Source organism: Monodon monoceros, unplaced genomic scaffold (assembly GCF_005190385.1).
Source record: "Monodon monoceros isolate NGI ecotype Baffin Bay Population unplaced genomic scaffold, NGI_Narwhal_1 Super_Scaffold_12, whole genome shotgun sequence".
Taxonomy (NCBI): domain Eukaryota; kingdom Metazoa; phylum Chordata; class Mammalia; order Artiodactyla; family Monodontidae; genus Monodon; species Monodon monoceros.
The window spans coordinates 125,920,424-125,947,619 of record NW_021703768.1 but is presented as its reverse complement, the minus strand read 5'-3'; the positions used below and the strand labels follow the sequence as shown (position 1 = coordinate 125,947,619).

Genomic DNA, 27,196 nt, shown 5'->3' with positions numbered 1-27,196 from the left:
TACAATCCTAACCATGATACATGCAATGCATGGGTCTACTTCGTCCTCTTGCCAGAGGACTCTATGCTTGAAGACAGTGGGGACAGTCTGTCCTGTTGCACCTGTGCCCCTAGCACCCAACAAAGAGCCTGGCATACACTATGGCTCAGTAAGCATTTGTTGAATAAATGGATAAGTGAAAGGATGTATGATGGATGAGGTGAATGAGTGAATGGATGAGTAAGTGAATTCTGACCTAGAACAAGGTAGAGGCTGGATTTGTCCCAAGGGCAGGGTTAGCCAGCCAGAATCCACTCCACAGTGGGACATGACTTGGCTGAATGCATAACCTTACCAACGTGAGCTGTAGCCTCACATGGCCATCACACGGTAGACCTGTCCCCAAGACCAGCTGGCCCTGGCCACAGACATTACTATGTGTGGGAGGCGGGGGGCAAGGGTCATGGTATAAAGGGGGTGGAAGGAGGAAAGTTTTCCACCCCCCAGGCTGTTGCTAGGAAAGATTAATCAAGACCAAAAAAATGCCCCAAGCTGCCCACCTGGTCTTTTTCTAGAACGCAAACTCCTGGGGCAAGAAGACTCCCTCCTAGGGCAGTGGGGTCCATGGGAGTCCAAGGCCTCCACATTAATCTGTGTCACTCCAGCTCTGTGACCTGCAGATCCCTCTGGCTGGGCCTCCCTTCCTCCTCCTGCCCTAGCCCCCTAGACTATCCCTGCTGGTTTCTCTGCACTGTGACCCTGCCCTGGGCCCAGCTATTCCAATTTTAAGAAGCCCCCTCTTATTAAGCAACCCAATTAGCCTCACTGACCTCGACTCTGCAGCTCTCCGAGCAGCCGGGCGTTAAATCGCAGATCCAAGTGTGGAAATTGACTTTGCGTCGAGGGTGCCTGAGGACACTGACACCATTTGATGGAGAGCCAGTGAGGAAGCCCTCATCTGTTAGGGACAGCCTGCCAGAGCTACTCTGAATTAGAGAAGGCCTCGATTCTGTAACTTACAAAGGCTCTGTGCATTTTACTCATTTCAAAGAAATACCGTAGCTTAAGTGATGGTCTAAAATATATCTATATGCTCAGCTCTCCCCAGCGGATCCCCTCAGGCGGGGCCTGCTCTTATTTATAACTATCACATCACCTGCTCTGAAAAGTTGCTCAAACACCAGTTCTCTATGCAGCCTCCCCTGGGATCCTGGCTGCACAAGTGGTGGGTGTATCTTGTGAAGAGTGACAAACCCAGCTGCTGGGGGCCTTTGCCCTTGCTGTTCCCCACTACCTAAAACAACTCCTCCCCAAAAGGTTGCTTCCTTTTTTGATTTCTCAGGCCTCTGTATGAATATCATCTCAGAGGGGGTACCTTCCGGACCACCCTCTCTGATGCAGCTCACGACCCCCATCACAAGACCCCATCACAAGTGGGTGTCTCATTTATTCTCTTCTGAGGGTTTATCCCGGGCTGAAATCATGTTTATTTTCTGCTTCCCTATGTCAGTTCCCCACGGTCAGGACTGGGTCTAAGCTCACTGCTACATCCCCTCATCCAAGCACAGGAAATGGACATTAAATATAGGTGGAGTGAGACGGAAACTCCCTGAGGCCGACAGAACAATGAATGATCCAGGGAGACCCAGGCCCAGGGGTCAGGAAGCCAGATCCCACGTCAGTGGGACGTCAGACAAGGCACTGGGCCTTAGGGCTGCGGCTTCAGTCAAGGAAGCTCTGATCCCCTCCACTCACAGGTCACCAGATAAGCCAACCCCCTCGTGGGGGGAGGGGGAAGGCAGGCTGACTCAAATTCTCTGAGGTTATAGAAAAAGGACGTCTCACAGGAAGTGACCTACAGAGTCTACAGGAGTGGGCAAAATCCCCGAATCCCCTCAGAATGTGGGTCTTAGGGGTTCTAGGCCAAGCAGAATCCACGTCAGGACCCGACTATGGCCAGACTACGCAGCCCTTACTGTGGCCAAGACAACAATAAACTAGGATGTAAGCTTCCCAAGGCCAGGGACCCTGCTTCTTTCTGCTGAATCCCAAAGCCTGCACCAGTGCTGGCACATAATAAGCACGTCAGTAAGTTGTTTTGTTTTGTTTTGTTTTTGCGGTACGCGGGCCTCTCACTGTTGTGGCCTCTCCCGTTGCGGAGCACAGGCTCCGGACGCGCAGGCTCAGCGGCCATGGCTCACGGGCCCAGCCGCTCCGCGGCACGTGGGATCTTCCCAGACCGGGGCACGAACCCATGTCCCCTGCATCGGCAGGCGGACTCTCAACCACTGCGCCACCGGGGAAGTCCCAGTAAGTATTTTTTAAATAACTTATTATTCGGTGCCTCCTACACAGTAAGCATTTTATATACAAAGTCCATTGATTCTTCAAATCCACCCTACGTAGCCAGGACTCCTATTACTTCCTCAGAGAGGTGAAGTAAGATGGCCAACCAGCAGGGGAGGGCAGAGCAAAGCGTTGAACCCAAAAAGATGTCAGACGCCAGACCCCAGCTCCCTGACTACCGGGCCGCCACACCTGCAAAGCCAAACAGTAATAATGACACCATCTACCAAGCCAGACGGGCAGGGCTCTACCACTGTGGTCTCAGTAAGCCTTTCAACAGCCCTCTACGCTACACAGAGAAGGCAATCATGGCCCCAAAGGGTGAAGTCACCTAGTGTGGTGTCTGCAGCTAACGCCTGGCAGAACTGGGATTCCAACCTAGATACCTCTCAGCTCCGAACCACAGGCTCTTGGGGTTCAGCCACAGAGCATTCCCCTGAAAGGGAGAGGCTGCCGTGGAAATTCGAATAATTTACTATAAAAATCAGGATGCTCTCGAAGAAACAGCTCATAACCTGTGGCTCCTACTGTAGCAAGACAACTCAGGACCCCGTTCCCCATCAGACCAGCCTCTGGTGCAGGACTCTGGCAGGTCTACTCTCTCTGGGCCTCACTTTCCCCACCTATTTAACCCCTATTTAACCAGATGACACGGCTCTCAAGTTTTAAGAATCTAAAATCTTTTCACTCAAGTTTTAAGAATCTAAAATCTTTTCACTCATCTGAAACTAAGTAAATATTAATGTGGTATTAAGTTTGTACAGCTTTCTACAGTTTATAAAACACTTTTTACATTGATTATCTCATCTATCCAACAACCCTGCTGTTGAACTAACATCCTCACCTTACAGAGTGGGAAGGAGTGACTTAAGCCACTTAGTCAAGTCACACAGCAGGTAGGTGTCAGAACCAGGATGTGAGTCCCTCACTCTAGTCCACTGGGCTTTCTCCTTCAGCTGGGGTGCCAGAGAGGAGGGTGGAGCCCAAGAAGGTCCCAGGGTACTGTAAGGGAAAGTGGAGGGAAAACAAGCACACCCATATAGAAGAAGTATCAGCAACACAAGAGGCAGTTCATTGGAAAGGAAACACAAGTGACTCTTAACCATGAGAGAAAGACTGCAAATTAAAACTTCAAAGAGACACCAGATTAACAAAGGTCAAAAAAGTTTAATACCATGGTGTTGGTGAACAAGCATTTCCTATTCACTTCTGTGGGAAGGCAAAACTGATGTAATTTCATGAAGGGGAATGTGGTAACATTCATCAAAATTTCAAATGCGTACACCCTTTAACTGGGCAATTCCACTTGGCAGTATTTATCCTACATATCCATTCACACATGTGCAAAATGATGCTCATACAAAAATATTCACTACAGACTAGTAGCAGCACTAAATTAGGAATAAGCTAAATGTCCAATAGAAAACTGGTTAAGAAAACTACAGTCAAGCCAAAACATGAAGCAGATCTTTCTTTATATATGGATATGAAATCATCTTTAAGATATAATATTAAGTGGAAAAAAAGCAAGTTGCAGGGCAATAATCTTAGCTGGCTACCATTTGAGCAAAAAATTGAGGCAAAAGGTAGACCATATATATGGTGGTTGCACAATTTTTCTCTGGAAGAACATTTTAGAAATTGGTAGCAGGGCTGCTGTGGGGATAGGAGCACAAGACTTCCATTTGTAACTTTTACAATTTTTCAAGGAGGATCACGTATTACATTTTCAAAATAAATACAAAAGCAAGTCTATTGTCTCTTTCCGATTGAACAATGCTGTATGTTGAAACCAGCATGAAAATTAACTTGCTAGATAGCTGGATCTTCCGAGGGCCTGTTCCACATGACCCCCACCAAATCTCTTCCCCTTGGGCCGGCTCCGATAGCAGCCTCAATCACAAGGTGGATCAGTTAACACTTTAAATGGGCTGACTGAGTAAAAGATTCTAAATCAGGAAGTCTGGGTTTAAATACGTTCTCTACCAGCACGGGTGTTTATCTTTCTCTGCACATATTAACAAACGTATATCTAAAAAGATGTGATGCACAGTGTGTGGAATAAAAGCCAAACCTCTGGGGTGATTAAATTCCGGGGCATAATGGTGATCAGTCATGTGAAATACTTGGAGATGATCAGATATTGTCCAAACTTGATAGGGTCTGAGTTAAAACAGTAGTGGTCACTGTAGTGGGCCCAGGCTGGTCAAGTAATAACAGTGCCTTACCTCTGTTTGTGACTCTAAAACTTGCAATTAGCTTTGGAATCCATGATACGTGCTTTGTCACGGCAATGCAGGGATTGATCCCATTTTATGAAGGAGAGAGGTCACATGGTGGGCAACATTTAAACCAGGACTTCAGTTGAAGTTCTCTGTTTCGCAAGGTCACGGGCAGAAATCAGTCCATAAAGGACCAGAAAGTAGAAGTGTGCCCAAGGAGGGAAGTTTGGCTGGAGGTGGAACAAGGCCAAAAAAAAAAAAAAAAAAAAGCACTGCTTTTGACTGGTTGTTTCTGGGTGTGGGATTTTTTCTTTTCCTTTTGCCTATTTATAGTCCCTTAAATTTCAATAAGTTAACACCTGCCACTTTTATATTAATAACAAGAAAATACAATGTATATAAAAGTAAAACAGAGAATGATATATTCAGTTGAAAGGCATTTAAATATACCAAATTGCTAAGAGTGGTTGTTTCTTGAGGGTAAGAGATTACAGGATGGAGGTAACCTCACTTTCTCTGACAAGTTCGCTCCTAACGTTGGAAATGTTTTAATACTTTAAAATTTTTATTAAAAATGTTTTAAATATTAATTTAAAAACAGATACATTTGTTGAAAAACCAATGAAAATATAAAGTGAAGAAAAAAATTTTAAGGCAATAAGTATTTCTCCAAAACACCTTGGGATTAACGGTGAATTATGGAGCAATTAGACAAATGTCTGAGTTACAGAGATATAAAATTTCTGTTTTAAATTCCATCATTTTTAGCTTCCTCTATTACCCAACAAAACTGCTTTTCAATTAACTTGTTCTGTAAGGGTCAGAGCAGAGCCTCCCCTGGATGCAGGCAGATGTCATCTTCCAGGCTGAAGCAGGGCCAGGCTGCCTGCGCGCACCCACCAAGCGCACATGGACCTGCCTGTCAGTCCCTCCGTCACCTAATCCACCCGGCTGCAAAATGCAAAAGAATCCGGCAGCTGGTGAGGGCTGGAGGGAGTTGGGTAGCTCTGGTGTTGAATTGCCTGTTGGCCACATGGTATGGTAAGTGTGGTCGCTTTTTTTCCACTTGCTGTGAGCTTTCTTTAAATAATTGCAGACCTCGTGGTTGAGCCAGCAGGATCTAAGCGTGAAAGGCACCAGAGACCAGGGCCCAAGAATGGCCATCCTGAGCCTCACAGAGCACCCACAGCCAAGTGTGCAGACCCCCGGGGTATCTCAGAATTCACTGACACCTTCCCTCCCTTCTTAAAATATTTTTTAACGAAAACAGAGAGGAAAGCTAAAAGACAGTTTTACAGATAAAAGAATGATTCAAGATAGATAAAACAGTACTGTGGAAAAAAGGGAAGAAATCAATTTTAGATATAATCTATCAGTGGAGGATTTTGAATAATTTGCTCCTTTAAAAAAATCTGATCCAAAGTTCCTGATTTTCACCCAATCTTTCCACCCCCATGAGTGACTTATCCAAATGTTCCGTGATTCACTGGGGAGGTTGGAAATTGGGGATTCTCTTGCCTGGAGTTCCTCCTCCACCTTCTCCTCTTTCCAAACCCACACGTTTAAGGCACATGATCCCATGACAAATTTCTTCCAACTTGCAGTTCAAAGAAAAGTCAGCACCTGTCACCAGCAAAGGGGACACAACCAGGGGAGTTAAGGACCTGCCACTGGCTTTGCCCGCTGGATGGAGGGAAATCACGTTGCCCATCTGAGATGTGACCATCTCCCAGCTCCAGGCATCTCCAGTAACCAACCTTCTCCCTCTCTATCCAGTACCTGGCAGTTCTGCCTCAAACAGAATTTACAAAACAAGACAGCCTCTGCGACAGAAAAAGGATAAGTCACAGCACGGCAGAGATGGCGAAACTCAAGCCCAGAGAGGGGGCCAGACTTGTCCAGGGTTACACAGCAAAGAGGGACAGGCAGGACCTGAACCGAGGCCTTCTTCCAGACCACCAGGTACAACACTCTCACCGTGGCACCCTAATCTCCAGGGCAGCTACAAAATTCTCTAAACAAGATTTTCTCTTCCCTACCTCAAACTTAGAGGAATCGATGGAAATTACACTTTGGGGGGGAAGTTGCAGCTATTGCAAAATCACACAGTGGAAGGCTGCTGCAACTCCATAAAGACTGGGGATCGTTGCTCCAAGGAGAATTCGAGATAATCTTGGGAACTCAGTCTACACGAGGCACAGACATCAAAGGGCCCTAGACAAGGGCCCTTTCAAACACCATCCCTTCTGGACCTTGCAGACTTGGGGGCCACAAATCCCACATTCCTCTCAAGTACCTGCAACAAGGACCTTATTGGGTAAGACATTTCCATATCTCTGGGCCTCAGATTCTTTGTCTGTAAAACGGAAATGAAAATCGTCAAAATCGAGGTTGTGAAATCTGGATGTGAAATGCTATGAGAATTGCACAGTGATATGCTAAAAGGGATAATAGTTGAGATGAGACGAGTAATAATAATTATTATTATGGCAATAATTATCACTATCATCATTAAATTTACTGAAGGCTTCCTCTGCAAAGCTACTAGCCTTCTCCTTGTCCATCAAGTACCCAGTGGTTGTGCGAGGTCCCGCCTCACCATGATGGGGATTGCTGCTTCATTGGGCGAAAGGACCTCGGTCAGGGCTGCAGGTGAGAAGCTGTGCCCCAGCCTTGTGCCTCCACTCCACGCCTGGGGTTGCACAGATCACAGGGTGACACCACTCATTCCATCTTGCCTATGAGGCTCGGGGAAAACCTAGTCACCTCCCCACCCAAGACCTCCCCACTCCTTCAGAGCAGCCTCCTGCTAGTTTCTAGGGCTGGAAATCTTGGTGCTCCTACTTGTGATTCTTCTAGACACTTAGTTCATCCTGTATGTTCTTCCCCCTCACAGGAGTCATCCAGCCAGCTCAAACCCTCCACTGATGGGGAAGGAGCTCATGTTCGCCCCCCCTGCACCTCTGTCACTCACTGCTCATTCACCAGCCACAGGACGTGCTGGGCCTTATGACAGGCTGGCCTCTCCCTAAGATGCCCTTCCCCACCGAGTCAAGCCAGTTCATCCCTCAATACTACTCATTCTGCTACACGAGCTGCCTGGATACTCCCTCTGCCCCGGTCACCCTCACGGCCACCTGCGAATCTGATTTTCCCAAGATGGGAAGCAGGGCTTGCTCAAATCTGCAATCCTAGCTTCCTGCGCAGAGGGAGTGATTGCTGCATGGATAGGGAAAGGAAGAGGTATCAACTGATAATCCATGATTCTGTACCTCATGAGGTCCACCAGTTTTTGTCACCCATCTGTCATCAAACCAACCAGTCACTGATTGTCACTGTTAAGGAGAATAACCACCCCCAGGCACGGCACTAAGTTCTTCAGACATTATATCATTTCAACCACTCATTGATATACTTACTATTATCCCATTTCACAGGTGAGGAGGAAACTGAGGCCCGGGCACATTAAGTAACATGCCCTAAGCCACTCAGCTGCTAAATGACAGATTCTGGACTCAGACCCCAATTCAGAGCTCTAGTCATAACCACTATTCTAGCTGCCTTCCACTGACCCTCAAAATCCAGACCCCAGGCTGAGTCCCTCACTGGAACCAGCTGATTCTGTTCCACCTCTGCTTGTCCCACAACTGAATCCTTGAAAATTAACTGTGCGGTCACCTGAACAAAGTATTTCTTCTCATTCTGGAGTGGATTCTACATCTCCCTCCTCCCTCTCATGCCTTTGACCTCATCCTCTAGCCCCCTCTGCTCTCCCCAGGACTTGATCTACTAATCTGGGCCTACTTTGTCTCTAGGGAGAGAAGCTTCCGGTAAGATACCATCATTGTCCTCTAGGCTCGCCTGCTGCAGTGTCTCGCTGGAGACCACCCCCAGAGGTGGGAGATTGCCACATTCCTGCTGGGGGCTGGTCCACAAAGTGCAAGTCAGGCAGCCACTCCCTTGGCCACCAGGACAAAGAGTAAGTGCTGGAGGCCTGGGTGCTGCTGGGCAGGTGCCCGTGGTGACACCCACAAGATAGGGAGGAGCTGCTGCCCAACCCTAGGGAGCAAGTAGTGTGAGGTCACTGGGGCACTGAGGCATGACTCCTTGGGGGCAGGGCACTGCCGGGGGGCCTCTAGGGGCCTGTGCCTGCCTTGATCAGCAGAGGAGCTAATCCCCCAGCCCACACTCACCCTCTGAGCCTCACATCCCTCATCTGAAGACTGGGGCTCTATCTCCTGAGGTTGTTGAGAGAGTTAAGTGAACTCAGCACAGTGGCCAGTACAGATTAAGGGCTCAACAAAAATTGAATTCATTCATTCAAGAAATATTCAGTGAATGCCAACCATGCATCAGGCTCTAGGCTAGCTTCTGGGGGTACAGTGGGAACCAGACAGGCAATGTCCAGTCCTGGTGGAGCTTCCTTTCCCATAGGGGCAACAGGCAATCAGTGAGGTACAAATTAATAAATAAGAAAGTATCTGGCGGTGCTTTGTGACCGCCTGGAGGGGTGGGATAGGGAGGGTGGGATGGAGGGAGACGCAAGAGGGAAGAGATATGGGAACATATGTATAACTGATTCACTTTGTTATGAAGCAGAAACTAACACACCATTGTAAAGCAATTATACTCCAATAAAGATGTAAAAAAAAAAAAGAGAGAAAAAAGTATCTGGGATACTTAAATGCCTTAAAGAGACGAGAACATGGTACTGTGACAGAAAGTGGACAGAGCAGGGGGATCGGGGAAGGCTTCTCTGAGAAGGAATGTCTCAGCAGATCTGGAGGAGGTGAGGGGGCAGCAAGCCATGGTTATGCCTGGGAGGAGCATTCCCGGCAGAGGGAACAGCATGTGCAAAGGCCTCACTACACTAGCTGGAAGAATACTCCTATTATCACTGGAGCCAAACCCTGTCCTCTCCATAGAAGCAGCAAATATAGCTGGGAGGACAACTCACTGGGCATCAGAAGAAGTGGGTTCTAGCTCTAAACCACCAATATGGCCTGGCATGACAACCTGCACCTGTTGATCTTTAAGGGTCTGTAGATAACCTGCATTCCCTTGGGCTCCCTCCTTTATTCCTCTTCTAACCCACCCCCCTCTTAAAGTCATCACGATCCCCACCTCCTGAGTTGCCCTAGAAGTGTGTGTGTGTGTGTCTGTGTGTGTGTGTGTGTGTGTGTGGCTGAGGCTTGAGGACAGACAGAGGGATGAAGACAAATATCTGAAAACTGATTCACTGCAGGATCCTGTCAAATCACCCTCTGGGGCTCCACTTCCCACTCTGTAAAATGGGAAATCTGCTCTCCTCTTGCCTATGACACGAGATTGATGTGAAGGTCAAATAGAAATGTCAGATAAGGAAGCCGCCCTGCTTTACACAGGCATCATATAGGGGCCTTCTATCTGCTTCTCCATCATTTGTATCCTGTGCTCTGGACTAAGGCAGGAAGGACAGAGAAGGGAGGTCACAACAGAGTTAATTCCAGACACTCTACAAATAGTATCTGATTGTTCAGGCCCAAGGCAGGGGTGCTATGACAGGGAGCTTTCTAGAAACATAGATGCTTAAGGGCTTGCTCTCAAAGATCCTCATTCAGTAAGTCTGGGATGGCTTCAGACGTATAATTATTATTTTTTTAAAACTACACTGATGATTCTGATATGCACTCATGGCTGAGAACTACTGATTAGTTCTACCAACTCTGGCAGGTAGAAGCTATTATTATTCCCATCTGGGAGCTGGCTAACTAGAGCACAGAGCGGCTAACTCCTTGGGTCACACAGCTAATAGTCATAAAGCTAAGATCTAAACCAGACAGTCTGCTCTCATTCATCACGAGTTTACACAGTTTCTTGAAGCCACGCAGCGTTTGTCACAGGCTCTTTCTACTACTCCATGCAGCCTTGGAAACCCAAAAGACAACATCTCACCAGAGGAGACGGCACCAACTTTCAAAGAAACTTTTATGGCTAGACTAACCCTTCTTCATCTGGCATTATCGAGAAATAACATGTGCTCACAATAAGCAGGGTTTGTATCAACAGATAACTTGGAAACTTTTCCTGCTTTTGACAGACTTCCTATTTTAGACGGTAACACCAAAATACATTTCACTTTCTTACTCCCTTGAACAGAGAACACGGATCAGAATATACCTTTCCTCAGGGATGACACACTGTCTCTACCATGCATTAGAGCTTTGTACTTTTGTACAGTAATGTATTCGGAACAAGGGGCCTGGGCTTCCCTGGTGGCGCAGTGGTTAAGAATCCACCTGCCAATGCAGGGGACATGGGTTCGAGCCCTGGTGCGGGAAGATCCCACATGCTGCGGAGCAACGAAGCCCGTGCGCCAGAACGACTGAGCCCGCGAGCCACAACCAGAGCCCGTGTGCCACAACTACTGAAGCTCGCACACCTAGAGCCTGTGGTCCGCAACAAGAGAAGCCACCACAATGAGAAGCCCGCGCACCGCAACGAAGAGTAGCCCCAGCTCGCCACAACTAGAGAGAGCCCGCACGCGACGAAGACCCAACGCAGCCAAAAATAAAAATAAATTTATATTTAAAAAATCATTAAATTACCCATAAATAGTGGTAATTTAAAAAAAAAAAAGAACAAGGGGCCTCCTCGCGCCTTCACTAAAAGGCCCCAAGTGGTTTTCAGTGCTGAGTCCACGTATTTCTGTCTCTGGTGGAACCAAACGCTTGCACAGACACATGCTAACAAAACGGGTTTGCTGTTTCTAATGTCCTGAGGCATGGACAAGACTGCCAAGCTTGTAAGAATTGTGTGTAAAGGAAGAGTGAATTGGCCCTAGGCAGGAAGGGTAAGGAGTGATCTTCTGTGGAACAGACTGAGTCTTGAGGGGATCCTGAGCAAGGAATGATGCATATGGCTTAGAGTTAATCCTTTTGGGCTGGAGAGCACAGTCCTTGGTCCCTGAGTGATCCCTCCCCCACTTTACCTCCCTGGATTCCCTCCCCACTTGCTTCCTCCATAGTGGAGGCTAGCTTGCCCAGTCCCTCTGGAAAAAGCGGCTGGGCAATGGACATGAGGCCCAGTGTAAGGTGTTGGTTTCAATCTCCCTGGAAGGCGTAGGGACATTTGACCAAATCCCTCCCTGTAGATACGAGAGACTCCTAAAGCTTTGAGTTGGGCCAGAGCAACGCCCTGTAACAGACTGGATTCCTAACCTGTGGTTTAACATTCCACAAAGACCTGCCCACTGGAGGTGCGTTCTGATAGGGGTTTCTGGAGGCTCCAAAAAAAATGTTTGCCTTTGATTCCTTTGTATGCAAGGCTTATCTTGGAGATGACGGCAGTGGGGCCCTTGTGGGGACCAGTACAATCACCACACACACCCCTCACCCACACATTCTAGCTCCAAGCACAGAGAAGGAGCTTCTGGGGCCAGGCAAATGACTGGTGACTTTCCTGAAAGATCAAACAGCATTTGTTCATTCATTTAGTCATTCAACAAATATGTATTGGGGGCCTACAGTGTGCCAGCCACTGTTCAGGCACTGGGGGATTTGATGCTGAACCTGCCTGACAAGACCCCTCTCCTTAGGGAGCTCTGGTCCTGACTGGTTACAGAAGAGAGAACGGTAGAGAATAAACACATACACAAAGGTTATCACAGGCTGGGACCAGAGTTTTGCATTTAACAAGCTCCAGAGAAGGCCAGGGAAGGTCAGAGATGGGGGTGAACCTGGCACATGGTGGGCCCAGAATAAATAGGTATCTACTCCCCATACAAATCTTCCCCCAAAGCAAATTCTCTTCTGCCACCCCCTACCACCATCTCAGTTATAGGGATGCCACTCTGAGCCCCCTGTACTCTGTCACTTCTCTCCCACATCCACTCACTTCCATTGAGCCCCCCGGTTGAGGGCAAGTTTAGATGCCTCCTTCCTGCTGTCCATCACCCCCATTCCAGTCCTTTCTATACGCTCAGCCAGATTAGTCACACTGCAGTGGTTAAGACCATGTGCTCTGAAGCCAGGCAGACCTAGGCTCAAATCCCAGCCTTTCCACTACTTATCTGGGTGATTGGGGTGAGTCACTGAACTTCTTATACCCTTAGTTTTCTGGTTTGTCATAGGACCAACCTCACCAGGTAGCTGAGACTCCTTTACCTGACAATGTACCTGAAGGTCCTAGCTTAGTACTTGGCACATAGTAAGTGGTCATTAAATGTTACCTATTTTCTATGGTTACTGTTATAAATAATACTACTAACAAAAACCTTTGCTGACTTCTCACCAGGACATTCAAAGCTCTCCCTTACAGCCAGTTTCCCTGTGTGTTTTGTTTTGGAGTGGCTGAGTGGCAGATATAAACGAATCAGGGTGACAGAATACAGAGTGAAGGTAGGACATGCAAATGTCTGCCATAGACTGTGGGATCACAGAGCAAAAAGGGGGCACTTCTCAGAGAAGGATTAGGGGAGGCAGCACTCAAGCTGGCCTTGAAGGATGCTGTTGGAGATTGGGAGGGGCAACAGATACCTCATGGTAGGGGCCCTAGTGGTTACCAGGTATAGGGAAGGAACTGCAGAACAGTGCCAGCACCTCAAACTGGGGAGGCAGCCTCAGTCTATCCAACTGTAAGATGGGGGTAACAGCACGGACCACTTCATGGGGTTCCTCTGAGATTAAATGCTGTTGCTTAAAAGGGTTAGCAGTCGTTAACTGTCCTCATCACCGTCACGGCTGAAGGATATGGTTGAAGAGGAGGGCGGCCTAGGAACACCTAACATCAGGATCCACGTTAAAAATAATATATTGTTCTACTCTTGTGGCAATGGGTACAGTGTTGCATGATCAATAATACCGGGTGAGTGAATGGACGGATGGATGGATGGAATGATGGATAAATGGGTAGGCATCTGAGGCCCCGAATGCCATACCAAGGAGCTTGATTCTGCAGGTCACTGAGGGTGGGCCTGCAGATGTTTTGAGCAGGGGCTGCTGGGGCCTGGGGTTACTAGCAGCATGGAGGCTGGGCCATCCTCAGTGCCAAAGAACCAGGTCAGGGCCTTCCCCAGTGTCCTGGGTACCACACTTCTCTGAGAGGAGCCTGAGACCAGAAATAAAGGCTCAAGCAGCCACGTTGCCAAGGCTGTTTGCCATGGCAACATCAGGGAGCCACTCGTGGGCCGGCTGCTGCAACTGCTCAGGGCTTGGTTTCTAACGTCTCCTCGCTCTCCCTCTGCTAAATGACTCTGTTCTGCCAGGCAAGCACAAGGAAAAAACACGGCGGCAGAGCTGCCGGGGAGCATCCATCTCAGCCAAGCAGGGCTCTCCCGGCTGAGTTCCCAGACAGTGGGTCCCAGACAGCTGAGTCCCTGCTATGCAGAGCCAGCCCTGGCCAAGCAGATAGCAGCCAGGGGTCCTGTCCTGCCTCTGCTGGGTGATCTGAAGGCTTTCCCTGGTCTGCTCCCTGTTTCTTTACTTCAAGGTAAGGGCATTGAGCAAGATGGTCTCTAAGGCACTCCCAACTCCCTGAAAGCTCAAGTTTACCTTGGTGTATATACATAATTACCATACAGAGGCTACCATTTATTGGGTGCTTGCTATATGTCAGGCAATGTGGCAGGCATATTTATCTTCTGCAGTTATCCTAAGAACATACTATAATTATCCCCAATTTTGCATGAGGCAACTGGGGTCAGAGAGGTTAAGACACTTGCTCAAGGTCACACAGCTAGTAAATGGTAGAATGCTGATTTAAACCCTTGGCAGTTAAACTCCAAAGCCCAGAGTTCTTAATCACTATCTGATATTTCCTCTCCTCTCTTCAAGCAGCATCTAACTGGATTCGCTTTCCTAAAAGTCACGTTGGAACACCTGGCTAAGGCTGGATGGGATTCCTCTTCAGTCCCCCCAGAAGTACAGGGGAAAGGAAATCATAATACTAGAAACCTCAGGGCTAAGACAGGATCAAGGACCAAGAGTTCAGTGGGAAGATAAGTAGCAAGATCTGAATTATGGGCTGCCCTGGTGGCGCAGTGGTTGAGAGTCCACCTGCCGATGCAGGGGACACGGGTTCGTGTCCCGGTCCAGGAAGATCCCACATGCCGCAGAGCGGCTAGGCCCGTGAGCCACGGCCGCTGAGCCTGCGCGTCCGAAGTCTCCGCAGTGGGAGAGGCCACAACAGTGAGAGGCCCGCGAACCGCAAAAAAAAAGATTTGAATTATATTTGCCTGTTTTTATTATTAACAATGGCTCCCATTTATTGGGCATTTCGAAACACTTTACAGGCATCATCTCAAGTAGCCTTTCCTAAAACCCCTTAAGGTATCTGCTACTATCAGTCCTATTTCCTAGATAAAAATGCTGAGGCACAAAGAAATTTTGTGCCAAAGGCCACAGGGCTTGCCCCAAGCATAGTACAATCCTAGGATTCAAAGCCCTCTCAGCCACTGAAACAAATAATTAGAGAAAACATTTGTTTTCTTTCCTAAAAGACCGAGCAGTAATTACAGGCCTTTGGGGATAATTAATCAATGACTTTGCCAATGACTTGTAAAAGTCTCTCTGGTCTCCTACTCTAGACCTGAGCTGCAACTCAGGCTCTTCCCTAAGGAAAGAGCAGAGCGGGGAGCCCAGGAGTCTTGCTGCCACCATGGCCTAGCTATGTAACTCCAGGCCAGGCCCCTCCTCTCAGCTCTGTCAACTCCTAACCCTGCAGCCCTGTCTCCCTCAAAGGATGGTCCTCGGCATCTAATGAGAAAACCAAGGTCAACTGCAAGGGAAGTGGGTGAGGCTCCTGGGGTTTAGGAACAGCGAGAGCAGGAGGAACGTTCAGCCTGCCCAGGGTGGTCGTGGACTGCACCCCAGGGTCCTACAGCCACCACAAAGCCCAGCCACCCTGGGCAGCAGTGTCTCTCCAAGGACTATCACCCTGTCCCTCTCTGAGAGCCAAGACCCACCCTCCCCTCAAGTCCTGATACTGGAAAAGAACTCGTCAGAGAGTCAGAGACCTGAGCTTCCTCCAGCAAGATGGCTTCTTCTCCTGTGCCCCAGTGTCCCTTCTTCTGGGAAAGGCACTCTAAGATCCCTCCCAAGCTGAGGAGAGGGAGCTGCTTAAGAACCAATGTTCAAATCCCAGGTTAGACACTCACTAGCTCCAAGACCCTGAATGACTTAACCCCTGTGTCTCAAGTTCATCACTTACAAAACGGGAGAAACAGAAGCCAACTCACCATTACTGGAAGAAACCCATGCAACAGTACTCAAGTCTCTTCACAGATACACACTGAAACAGCCATAGATGACATGTGCTCTGTGGGTGGATGAATAAGAGTGGCCCCTGGTCCAAAATGGCTGAATCTGAGTGTCGGGGGCATGGAGATTCCCTATTCCCTTCCCACCACTGGCTTTTGCTGTGTATGTTCGACATTTTCCATCGTAAAATGTTTAAAATACAAAGTTCTTTGCAGAGAACCTGACACCTAATCATACAGAACATTCTTCTGCTCAAAAACTCGTCTGCTTAATGGGTAACCACAATGCTAGACCAGGATAAAAATTATTTTTTCTTGCCCTCCCTGAGCTGTCATCCTAGTTGTAGGGTTAAACGCATACATGCAGGCAGGGACTTCCCGGGCGGTTCAGTGGTTAAAACTCTCCGAGTTCCCACTGCAGGGGGCACAAGTTTGATCCTGGTCAGGGAACTAAGATCACACAAGCCAAGCAGCCAAAAAAAAAAAAGCACGCAGGCACCAGTAGATAGTAAGTGGCACCAGTGTGCTTCACAGGCCTTCCAGAGCGGTCAGGTGTGACCTGGGGCTTGAATTGCGGGTAAGCTATGAATACATTAAAATGGTGGGGATGGAGGCCTGGAAAGGAGCTTTCAGGTCATTCCACAAGCGTTTTATTAGTCTGTCTCTTCTCAGGGACACATGCTCTGAAGAGGCTCATAGTCTAGCTCATTTGCTCACTCAGTGAGGATTCTGAACTGTGTTCCAGGCACTTGTCTATTCATTGTGGGAAAAAATGGTCAATGAAGTGAACAAAAATCCTTGCCCTCATAGAGCTTAACAATCTGGAGTGATTTCCTAAACACTTAACAAGACCTATGTTAGAAGAGATGCATCTACTATTGGGTGCTTCTATGCCACGCATTGTGTGGGGTGCTTTAAATCCATTTTGTCCTTTGATTCTCATTGACTCCTCAAAACAGGTTTATCAGGGAAGTACTATTTATCGTTACCTTTACACATGAGGAAATGTAAGTTTGGAGAAATCACGTGACCCACCAAAGGTCTCACAGCTAGTAAATCACAGAACCAGGACTCAAACCCAGCCAGGCTTCAGAGTGCACCCTGCCACACGTGGGATGGAGTAGTGGTACCTGGAGGTGAGAAGGCGTCACCAAAATGATGGCATGGGAGTTGAATCTTGCAGGATAAATAATGGAAATAGTGGAAATGGAGACAGAGGAGACAGAAAGCAGCTGCGTGAGCCAACGTTTCCTGGAAGAAGATTCATGACATAGCCTGGGGCAGACCAGGATCCCAAAGGGAAAGCAGACAACTCAGGATGAACTCAGGGGCCTAACTCTCCAACTTCAAGAACCTTCAGGTTCTTGAAGTTGGACAGTTCTTGCACATGAAGCTAAACTTTGGCCTTTAAGTTAAAAGTACTGGGGAGCCATGGGTGATGTGTGAGCAAGGGAGTGACATCAGACATGTACTCTAGGAGGACTGAGCTGCCATCAAGGCTGAGGACAAGTAGGAGAGGGCAAAGATCCGTTCGGTAGTAAATGCAGGAATCCAGTTGTCAATGGACAAGGACCTAGACCAGAGTCGGAGAGAGGAACAGAAAGGTCAGTCCAATCCAATTGAATCCTCATCAGCTGAGTGTCCACAGGACGCATGTGAGACATTCAACTATGTTGGAAGAGGAGAGACAGTAAACAACACTGCTCATTCTCTTCTAAATGACTGTATTTGGGTTCCCTCCACCCTTATATCACAAGAACTATGCTTCCCTTTCCCACAGAGAAAAGATTGCCTGGGCGGGAGTTAGTTCCATCCTTGCTCTTGCCCTTCTAAAGTGTTTCAGAGAGAGAAAGATTCCAAGTTTTGTGAACAGCAGTTGGATGTTCATTTTATATACATTCGATTATTTAATTCCCAAACCTGAGAGTTAGGGCCTAATATCCCCATTTCATAGACTGAGGAACAGAGGCCTAGAGAAGCAGAGGGACTTATGAGTTCTGCCTTCTTTCTCTACAGTTGGCCTTCATTTGCTCAAGGCGCTATGAACAGAACAGAACTATGAACAGAAACAGAGTAGTCCCTGTCTTCATGGAACTTGGAGTCAAGAGGTCTAGGGACCTTGCCCACTGATCCTGGCTCTTCCACTTACTCTCCAAGGTAATGTAGGTAGAGCATCTTCAGCAAGTCAGTGAGTTTTCTGAAACTGTAAATGCCTCATCTGTAAAATGGGAATAATAGCACCTACACTTTGTAGAATCTTTATGAGAATGAAATGTAATAATGCAAATAGAAGGCTCAGCAGAGCACACAGCACATAGCAGATGCTCAATAAATTGCATTGGTGATGACGATGATGCATCGTCCTAGGAGACAGCCATTAATACTGCAGTGCTCGTATGAGGGACTCACTTCTAAGCCCAAATCCAAGCTCCCATTTGCAAGGCTGCTTCTGACTCAAACCAGTATTCCTTCTATTGTTCCAGAGACAGAAAAAAAAGGGTGACTCACCTTTTTTTGGCAATGATGAAGCTTCTGGCTGGCCTGCACCAGCTTGGGAGAGGAGGACCCTAGGGGGAAGGGGAAATATAAGCCCCCAGGGCCCAGTTGCTGGGTCATTGCCTTTCCTGGGTTTCACAGGCATCCTGATCATTAGCACCAGCCAGGAAGCCCCAGTGAAAGTGAACCCTGGGCCTCTGGTAAACAAATCCAGCAAACGTGTCCCCTTCTGGGCTCAGGTGAAAAAGTTACTCCCCTGGGTCTCACACAGGTTTACAGTAGGTAAAGGCACCCAGTGAAGGATTCACTTCAACCTGCCCCTATAGACGGCCAGAACCCTGACTTGGAAAAGAAGTTAACCCTGGCTTCAGGGGCTGTGGAGGCAGCAATATTCCAGATTTAGCAAGTCAACATTAGTGAACCCATTTTCCCCAATTCTCCATGTAGCATGAGCCCCTTCTGGTGCTCGGATCCAGTCTTAGAACAATGAGGAGATAGAATACCAATGGAAAAATGGGCCAAGTTCACCAACACAACATTTCACAGAACAGAACCACAAATGGCCCATAATCACATGGGGAAAAAAGGTTCAGCATCACAAGTCATCAAAGAAATGCACATTAAAACAATAAGGTGACAAAATTTATTGATGAACAGACTGGTAAAAATGAAAAACAATTAAAATACCAAGAGTTACCGGAGTATGAGGAACCAGGCATTCCCACACAATGCTGGTGTGAAATTAGCACAATCTTTCTAGAAGGCAATCCAGAAATGTGTTTACTAAACGCCTGCATAGTTCCTTTGACAGAGTAATTTCATTTCTAGGAATTCAAATGAAGAAAAGGCATATGCAAAGATATTCATTTCAGCATGGCTTACAGGAGCAAAAAAAAAAAAATTATAAACTACTTAAATGGCTTAACAATAAAGGATTGATTAAATGCATTATGGTTCAACCCTTAATATTATATAACCATTAAGATATTAAGTAGAATACTTGTTGATGTGGAAAGACAGTGACAGCATATTGTTTGGAGGACAAAAAAAAAGCAAGCTACAACAGTGAGATTCCAAGTTACAATTAGTATGTAAAGAATGACTCCATTTTTGTACAAAAGATATAATCCATAGGAATCAACAGGAAAAAGTCGGAAAACATATATAAAAATTAAGAGTGGTTATGTTTGGGTAAGATTACATATTTTCAATTTTTTTCTTTATGCATGCCAGTACTTCCCAACAATTCTATAATTAAATATTTTTAAATGATAACAGGTTGGACTTAATTATTTAAAGTTCCTGCCAACTCTGGGGTGGTGGTGGTGGGATGAATTGGGAGATTGGGATTGATATATATATACACTAATATGAATAAAATAGATAAGTAATAAGAACCCGCTGTATAAAAAGTAAATAAAATTCAAAGAATTTTTTTAAATAAATAAATGAAAATAAAGTTCCTGCCAACTCTGACATTTTGGGCACCTATGATTGATGCCCCAAGTGACTTCGAACAACCCATATTTAGTGTGGGCTTACTGTGTGGCCTTTGGAGCCTAAGTCATTGCCCACAGCTGCAGCCCTCTGCATTCCTCTCTTCCGTACTCTGCCCGGCTGTCTCCCCAGCCAGCCTGAGTGCTTCCCTTGTCTGTAATTCCTGTGCCTAGCCAAGAGCTGAGCAAAGGAGCTCAGCATGGTGACAGGTGCCACGGGGCACAAAGAGATGAAAGGCACAACTCTAGTTCCAGAATCTTACTGGGACAGAACGCACACACAAAGTGCTTGGTTGTATAACACAGACTAAGAAAACCAGAGGCTAGAGAAAGCAGGGCAAGCCGGGTTGGGGAGGCCTGCTAGAGCTGAGGGCCATGCAGGAATGGTGGGTGAGGGCACTGCAAGCAAGGGGCACAGCCTGAACAACGGGAAGCCAACCCAAAGTCCTTTGGGAACATGCCCCAAACCTTTCCAAAAAACTTTCACAATCCTTGGTCTGCCGAATTTCTGAACTTTGCCCTGAATGGGTAAAAGTTAAGTCTCCTAAACAGGAGCCCTCCCTCTGTCTAACCCTGGGTTAGCCACCAAAGACAAGTCTTTGGGATAGAGCCGATAAATTACTTTTACTCACTCTTCCCACCTCTTCCAAAGGCGGAGGGGAGGAGGGGAGGGCCAGGGAGGGTCTGGGGGGAGGAGAGGAAGTTGCAGGAACAACAGACATCTCACATGCAAACAGTGCTCACCGCAAGCAACCGAGGGCCTTCTCTTGCGGCGCCACCAACCCCATTTGACAGATGGAGGAAAGGAGGCTCAGAGAGTTAAAATGGCTTGCTCCAGGGTCACCCAGCCAGAGAGTGGGGAAGGCGACTCCACTCAGGCCTTCTGACTCCAAGTCCAGTGCTATTTCGAGGTAACACACAGGACCTGGAGTCAGGAGCCCTGGATGGCTCTGTCACCCACTGGCTGCGTGGTCCTGTACCAGCCGCTCAGCCCTCACAGCCTCTATCCCCAACTGTAAAATGAGGAGGCACGCAATGACCCGCCCAGGTCCTCTTCCGGTTGGCTCTATGAGCCTTCTAGGGGCGGCTGCAAAGCTCTCCCCTATCAATTACATTTCCCAAGTTGGGCCGGCAAAGATCACCAGAAGAGCTTCAGCCTATCACGTGGTTAAATAAAAAAAGCAAAACGTCCCGGATTAACTTTCACTGCACTGCTTCTGCTGATACCTGATTACCCAATTTTCAAGTTTCCTTAGGTGAAATATCCCTGCTGGGTACGCACTCCGGACGGCTAAAAGGGCAAAAGATTATTGGTCAGCCAAAGAACACAGAAGATGGAGTTAAACCCAAAACGGAAAGTTCTTGCTATGGGTCTCTGAACAAGCCTCTGGCAATTTCAGGCCTCCTTCATTCGCGTCGTAGGGAGAGGTTTGGAGTCAGCCCCAGACAAGTAAGGGGGTCGAGGGCAGAACTTTCCTAGCGGCAACTCGATCCACCCCGCATCCAGTCCCCCTGGCCCCAGGCTGTCGGCTGGGGGGCTGGGGGCGCCGTGGTGGTGCCAGGGCTGGGATCGGCCTTCGGAGCAGACATGGGAGCGGGGCGAGTGGCTGCGCCCGGTGACCGCCGCGGGAGCTACACTGCAGTTTCGTCAGAGGTAAAGGTACGCGCCCGGCGCGCGCGGCGTGTGCACACAAACACACACACCCGCGCGCGCAGACCGTTCATCACACTCTTCCCCCGGCCTGGAGAAGCGCGATCACACGCCACCAGCCTCTTCGGCCCCTGCCCGGAACCCACCCAAGCTGGCCCGCCACCGACCACGAGGCCCCGCGGCTCCCTGACGCATGAACGTCCGCAGCGGGCGAGGACCGGCCTTCTCCTGCGCGTGGCGGGCTTCCTCTCGGCGACACCCCGCCACGCCGCTCGGTTCCAGCAGCCAGCCGGGACTCGCCACCCAGGGTCCGCCAGAGCTGAACGTCTCGGCTGCTGCGTCCCCTCCAAGTCGCATCTCAAGGCAAGAAGTCAGCTAGCAAGCCTCTCCCCGCCCACCCGGTCCCATGACAGCTGCTGCCGCCCAAAGACAGGCAGATATAACAAGAAGCAAAGTTTCCCTCTCTCCCCTCCCCCACCCCGCCCCCCCCCCGACTTCCCCCTCCCTTCCACTGTTATGCAAAACAAGCCGGCAACGGCGCTCCGACTCCAGGTACCAAACCAGCCCTAGCGAGCCGCGCCCGGGAGCGCCCAGCGGCCCCTCTCGGAGCACAGGCATGCGCCCGCATCCGGGGTCTCATTCTCGGCTCCGCCGCATCCCCAGCCGCCCTGCTACCGGCAGCGGGGCGGCCGTAGAAAAAGCCCTAACTATGGGGCCAAACTTTATGATTGCAACAGGCATGGGGTGGGGAAAACTAGGGAACGGGTGGGGGGCGCGCACGCCTTGTGCTGGCATTTTCAGTGCAGCTTATCCCAGCAGCAATGCCCCCCGCCCCTGTCTCCAAGTCACCAGCTTCCTCGCCCCCCCCTCCAACTCCCGGCACACCAGGGCACCCTCTCCTGTCACGCGCGTGTCTCCGGTGGGGCTCCCAGGCGCCGCCAGAGCCCGGGACGCCGCCTCGCCTTCCCTTCCCCCAGCATCGCCGAGCGCGCACCGGGGCCGCGCGCCGCAGGGGGACCCAGGCATCCCCAGACAGTCCTCCGCCCCCATCCTGCCGTGCTTTTCCCCCCGGGGGCTCCGCCGGTTAGCGAAACCAGGAAGGTTCTATCCCCGCCCGCATGTCCACGTGCCCCGCAGACCCCATGGCTTCAGCGGGCAACTGGCAGGAAACTCCGCGCTGCTGGCGCTTTGGGGGAGCCTTGGCGGGGGGGGGGGGCAGCAGCAGAACGCGGGGTATCCGAGACTGGAGGATCAGGGGACTCCGGGGACCGGGGCAAGCGCCTGTGCCCGGGCCACAAGTCCACGTGAAAGTACGGCAGCAAGTGCCGGGAGCCTGAGGGCGCGCCTCCCACACCCAGAGCCAGCGTAAGGGTCCCCCACACCTTAGCGCGGCTCAACCTCCCCAAGGAAGCGCAGAACCCCCCAGCTCTGCGGGCGTGGGGGCCGGACTCCAAGCAACGAAGTCTAGACCCTCCCCAGCGGCCGTAGCGCCCCCAACGCTCCGGCACGCGCGGGAGGACCTCCAGCTCCCAGTCCATAACGAAGCGCATCGCAGGGTGCACGGAAGGGGGGCTCTGCAGCCTGGAACCCCCGATCCCCCCAACACGCCCACCGCTGCCTCCCGGCCTCCGCGGCTGCGGCGGCAGCCCCCGCAGCTCAGCAGCCCTGGCTCCGGGCCCGTGGCCCCTGCTGGCCGTACCTGCGTGTCGGCGAGATAGTTGAGGAAGAAGGAAGAGAGCTCTTCGTCCAGCAGCGCGCCGCAGTCGTTCCCCGCCATCTTCCAGCCGCGGCTGCAGCGTGCGGCGGAGTCAGCGCCGAGCCGGCCGGGGGGGAGGGAGCGAGCGAGCGAGGAAGGGAGGCGGGAGGAGGGAGAGAGGCCGGCGGGAGGAGGAGGGCGGAGCTCGGGCCCCGGCTGCCGCAGGGCAGCTGGCTGCGGGGGCGGGGCCGCGCGGTGCCCGCTCGAGCAGGGGGTCGCGCCCCCACTTTCCTGCGCAACGTCTGGCGCCGCGATCCTCGCCCGCTGCCCCCTGCCCGGGAGGAAAGCGCCCGTAGCCTGGTGACGGTGCCCAAGCCGACAGTCCGATGCCTGCGCAGCAATGCGGGCAGCCCACCGCTCCTGCCAGAGCGAATCACGTTGCGTTAGCACTGGGCGGGTCCTTCGAGACAACCTGCTTTGGCACAGCTGGGGAAACTGAGGTCTGGGAAGGTAGAGGACCTCGTTTGAAGCCACAGTGCAGTTCAGTGCAGGAAGACAAAGCCCAGGTCTGGCTGCCCTGGAGGCTTGAGTTTGTCATGCCGGGCTGCAGGCCAGAAAGGGAGGGATACCATAGGTCAAAGGTGTAGAAATCCGGGAAGGCTCCTCAGAGGGAGTGGCTTTTAAAAAATTCTTTTCCTTAGAAGATGCGTTGACCCATATTCCAAATGTAACCCTCTTTCTCTCTTAAGTATCCCCTCACTCCCTAATTCCCCCCAACCCCCCCTAAAAAACCCCAAAACTTCAATGACTTCTCTTACCGTGGCCCACAATGTCTTCAAATGGCCAGCCTCCTGCATGCTTCCCCAGGCCCACTGGCCTCCTCCCAGTTTCTTGGGTGAACCATCTCACAACAGGGTGCTGTCCCCTGCCAGCAGACATTCATCTAGTAAACCACATCTTCACCGCATCCTTCCTTGCTGCCCCTCAGACTGTCAACCCATTCCCTCTCCCCCTACTCCCACCGTCCTGGGCTCCCTTAGTTCTGCAGGCCTTTAAAACACTGGTTAACAGTTGTCATTTTACATTAGTTTCAGGGAAGATTTGATCTTGGAATCTCTTCCTACTAGACTCTAAGACCCACGGAAGCAGGGCCTGAATCTGCTTTGGCACATGCTATGTCTCCAGTGCCTGGCATATAGTAGGTTCTTAATAAATAATGTGTTAACTAAAAATCACAGAGGATTTTGATCCCCCATTACCACCACCACACATTGTGTAGATAAGGAAACTGCCCAGAGTCAAGGGTGCACATGGAGTGAGTGCCAGAGCCAGAACCAGGACTCGGGTCTCCTGACGCCAACCTTGAACTCTCATCATCATGCCCTGCTGTTTGCCAGGCAGGAGATGAGGGCACCGCCTGGGTAAAGGCAGGAAGGCGGGAAGATTTAGGCCTGTTTTATTGGGCCCTCCTGCCTCCTGCTCTCCTCCCACCCTGCACTCACAAGGGCTGACCCACCCTGCCTGCCCTACCTGGGCTCCCTCCCAGCCAGAGGAGGAAACAGGGAGGGTCCACAGTACACCTGCTCAAACTTGAACACCAGGGCAAGAGCTTCCTTCTTCTCCAGCCTGAGGTTCCCAGAACCGCAGGGCATGATTTCACTCTTTGGGCTTTAGACCAGTGAGCTTTTAAGGGACAATGAATCCCAAGAGAAAGCCTAGGACTTCCCCGGCGGTCCAGTGGTTACGACTCCACTCTTCCAATGCAACAGACACGGGTTCGATCCCTGGTCAGGGAACGAAGATCCCACATGGCACGCAGCCAAAAAAAAAAACGAGAGAGAAATCCTACATGTAACCTTGGAGCACTAGCCTGGAGTCAGTAGTCCCAGGTTCTGGTCCAGCCCACCACATCTCATTCCAATATTGAGCAACTCAGGGAGTTAAGAGCATGGGCCCTCTAGTCAGATTGCCTGGTTTTGAACGCCTGCAAGTCATTTGGTCTCAGGCCTTGGTTTCCTCATCTACACAAATGGAGATCATAGAATTACTTACTTCAGGACTTCCCTGGTGGTACAGTGGTTAAGAATCCGCCTGCCACACACACAAAAAAAAGAATCCGCCTGACAATGCAGGGGACACGGGTTCAAGACCTGGTCGGGGAAGATCCCACATGCCGCAGAGCAACTAAGCCCGTGTGCCACAACTACTGAGCCTGCACTCTAGAGCCCGCAAGCCACAACTACTGAGCCCGTGTGCCACAACTACTAAAGCCCTCACGCCTAGAGCCCATGCTCCACAACAAGAGAAGCCAACGCAATAAGAAGCACCGCAACGAAGAGTAGCCCCTGCTCACCACAACTAGAGAAAGCCCGCACACAGCAACGAAGACCCAATGCAGCCATAAATAAATAAATAAATACTTTTTTTTAAAAAAGAATTACTTCATAGGGATGTTATGATGATCAAGGAGATGACATATGGAAAGTGTTCGGCACAGTACCTGACTTCATGGGGAAAATGCTAACCTCTCTGGTTCTCTGTTTCCTCATCTGTAAAAATGGGGATAAAATATTTGTCTCTCGGAGGCCCTGGCCAATGTTACTTTCCTTTCCTCCAGCGCTTACAGGTTGCTGGCTACCTTGAACTCCAATAGGTCTGGATTTGAATCCTGGTGCTCACTAACTTTGTGCCGTTGGTTGTTTACTTAACCTCTCTGAGCCTCAGTTTCCTCCAGGTGGGGATCTTGTGAGGATTGAATGAAACAATGTGTGTAAAATAAATTGCCTAGCCCTGCATCTGGCAAAGAGGAAGTGCTAATTCTCACGCTCATCATCGTCACCACCATCACCAGTGTCGTCAGCGTTAGCACTAAGGATGTGAGCTCTCCTAAGGCCCCGCTTTTCTGCTGTTGCCCATAGACACCAGAGTCAGAGCCCCACAGGACTCTGTTTCCAAGAAGTGTCCCTACCAGATCCAGCCTGGCCTCCGATTGGTGTTGTGCCCCTTATAACCCAGGGACCATTCTTGGAGGGTCCCCAAGGCCAGCCATCTCTAGCCTTGGCCTGGCAGAGCTGCAGTGCCAGACAGGGCCTCCCAGGGAAGCCCTCAACGCTCACCCAATGGCTTTTGTCTTTAAAACCCTGATGTTGATAGAAAAGCCACAAATTGCCCAGCTTCAGGGCGTTTCTTACTAACCCCTGTGTCCTCAGAATGGGCTTCTGGCTGGCAAGAAACTCAGGTGAAAAGGCACCTCACCTGAGATATCCAGCTTCTTTTACAAAAACACCTTATCCCAGGAATTCCTTTATCAAGGGCCAACCACAGAGTCAACCTCATCACCTTCTCTGATCCTTAAAAGCCCTCAAGAAACCTAACAAGCTAGATGATCTTGTGCAGTTAGCTTCAAGTATCTGAGGCTGCTTCCCTACCTGTAAAAACAAAAGGGTCAGGCTAAACCAACCTCAACTGAACACTCCAGCCCAGATATCCTGGCAGTTTATAGGTATCAACCTAAACTTAACAGCTTTTCTGTACTGTGCATGTGCCAGACACCTGAGTTTATATCATGTCAGATTGTCTTCAGCAGCCCTGAGTAGTCGGCAGTGTGATATCCATTTTATGACTGAGGAAACAAAAGCCTAAAAGGGGTTAAAGTGATTAGCCCAAGACCAAGCAGTTAGAGACACAGCTGAGATCTGAAGCCAGCTCTGTGCATGGTCTAAGCCACAGATGCTTGAAAGGGATTGAGGAAAACCTCACACCAGCAACCCCTCCCGGGAAGCTGGAATGGTGGCACATTTCCTATTTTATGACTTTCAGGTGAAGGGCAATAATCATGCCAAACTTGGACTTCAAGTGCCTCAACTCCTATCTCCTCTGCCTTTTATTGGCCTTGCCTCTCCCGAGATTAGTGAAAGTTTGCCCTGCCCATACCCTGGGCAAAGCCCAGACCGCTCCAGGCTCCATGGAAATGGCTACAGCAAAGTGAACCTATTTGACTTGAATATTTTAGTCACTACCAACAAATCCTCAAAAGTAAAAAACATCAGTGTTTTCTCCCTTCTGATAATAGGA

The 27,196-nt window shown here is 49.7% G+C and overlaps 1 protein-coding gene across 1 annotated transcript in view; it reads right to left on the bottom strand.

Moving 5' to 3' along the window:
• PPARGC1B (PPARG coactivator 1 beta) overlaps positions 1-23,228 on the bottom strand; it is a 108,218-nt gene extending 84,990 nt beyond the window's left edge. The window contains exon 1 of the mRNA XM_029218194.1: positions 23,126-23,228. Coding sequence (XP_029074027.1) covers positions 23,126-23,203 — 78 coding nt within the window. The 5' untranslated portion in view covers positions 23,204-23,228. The remainder of the gene's footprint in view (positions 1-23,125) is intronic.
• Positions 23,229-27,196: the final 3,968 nt, after the last annotated feature.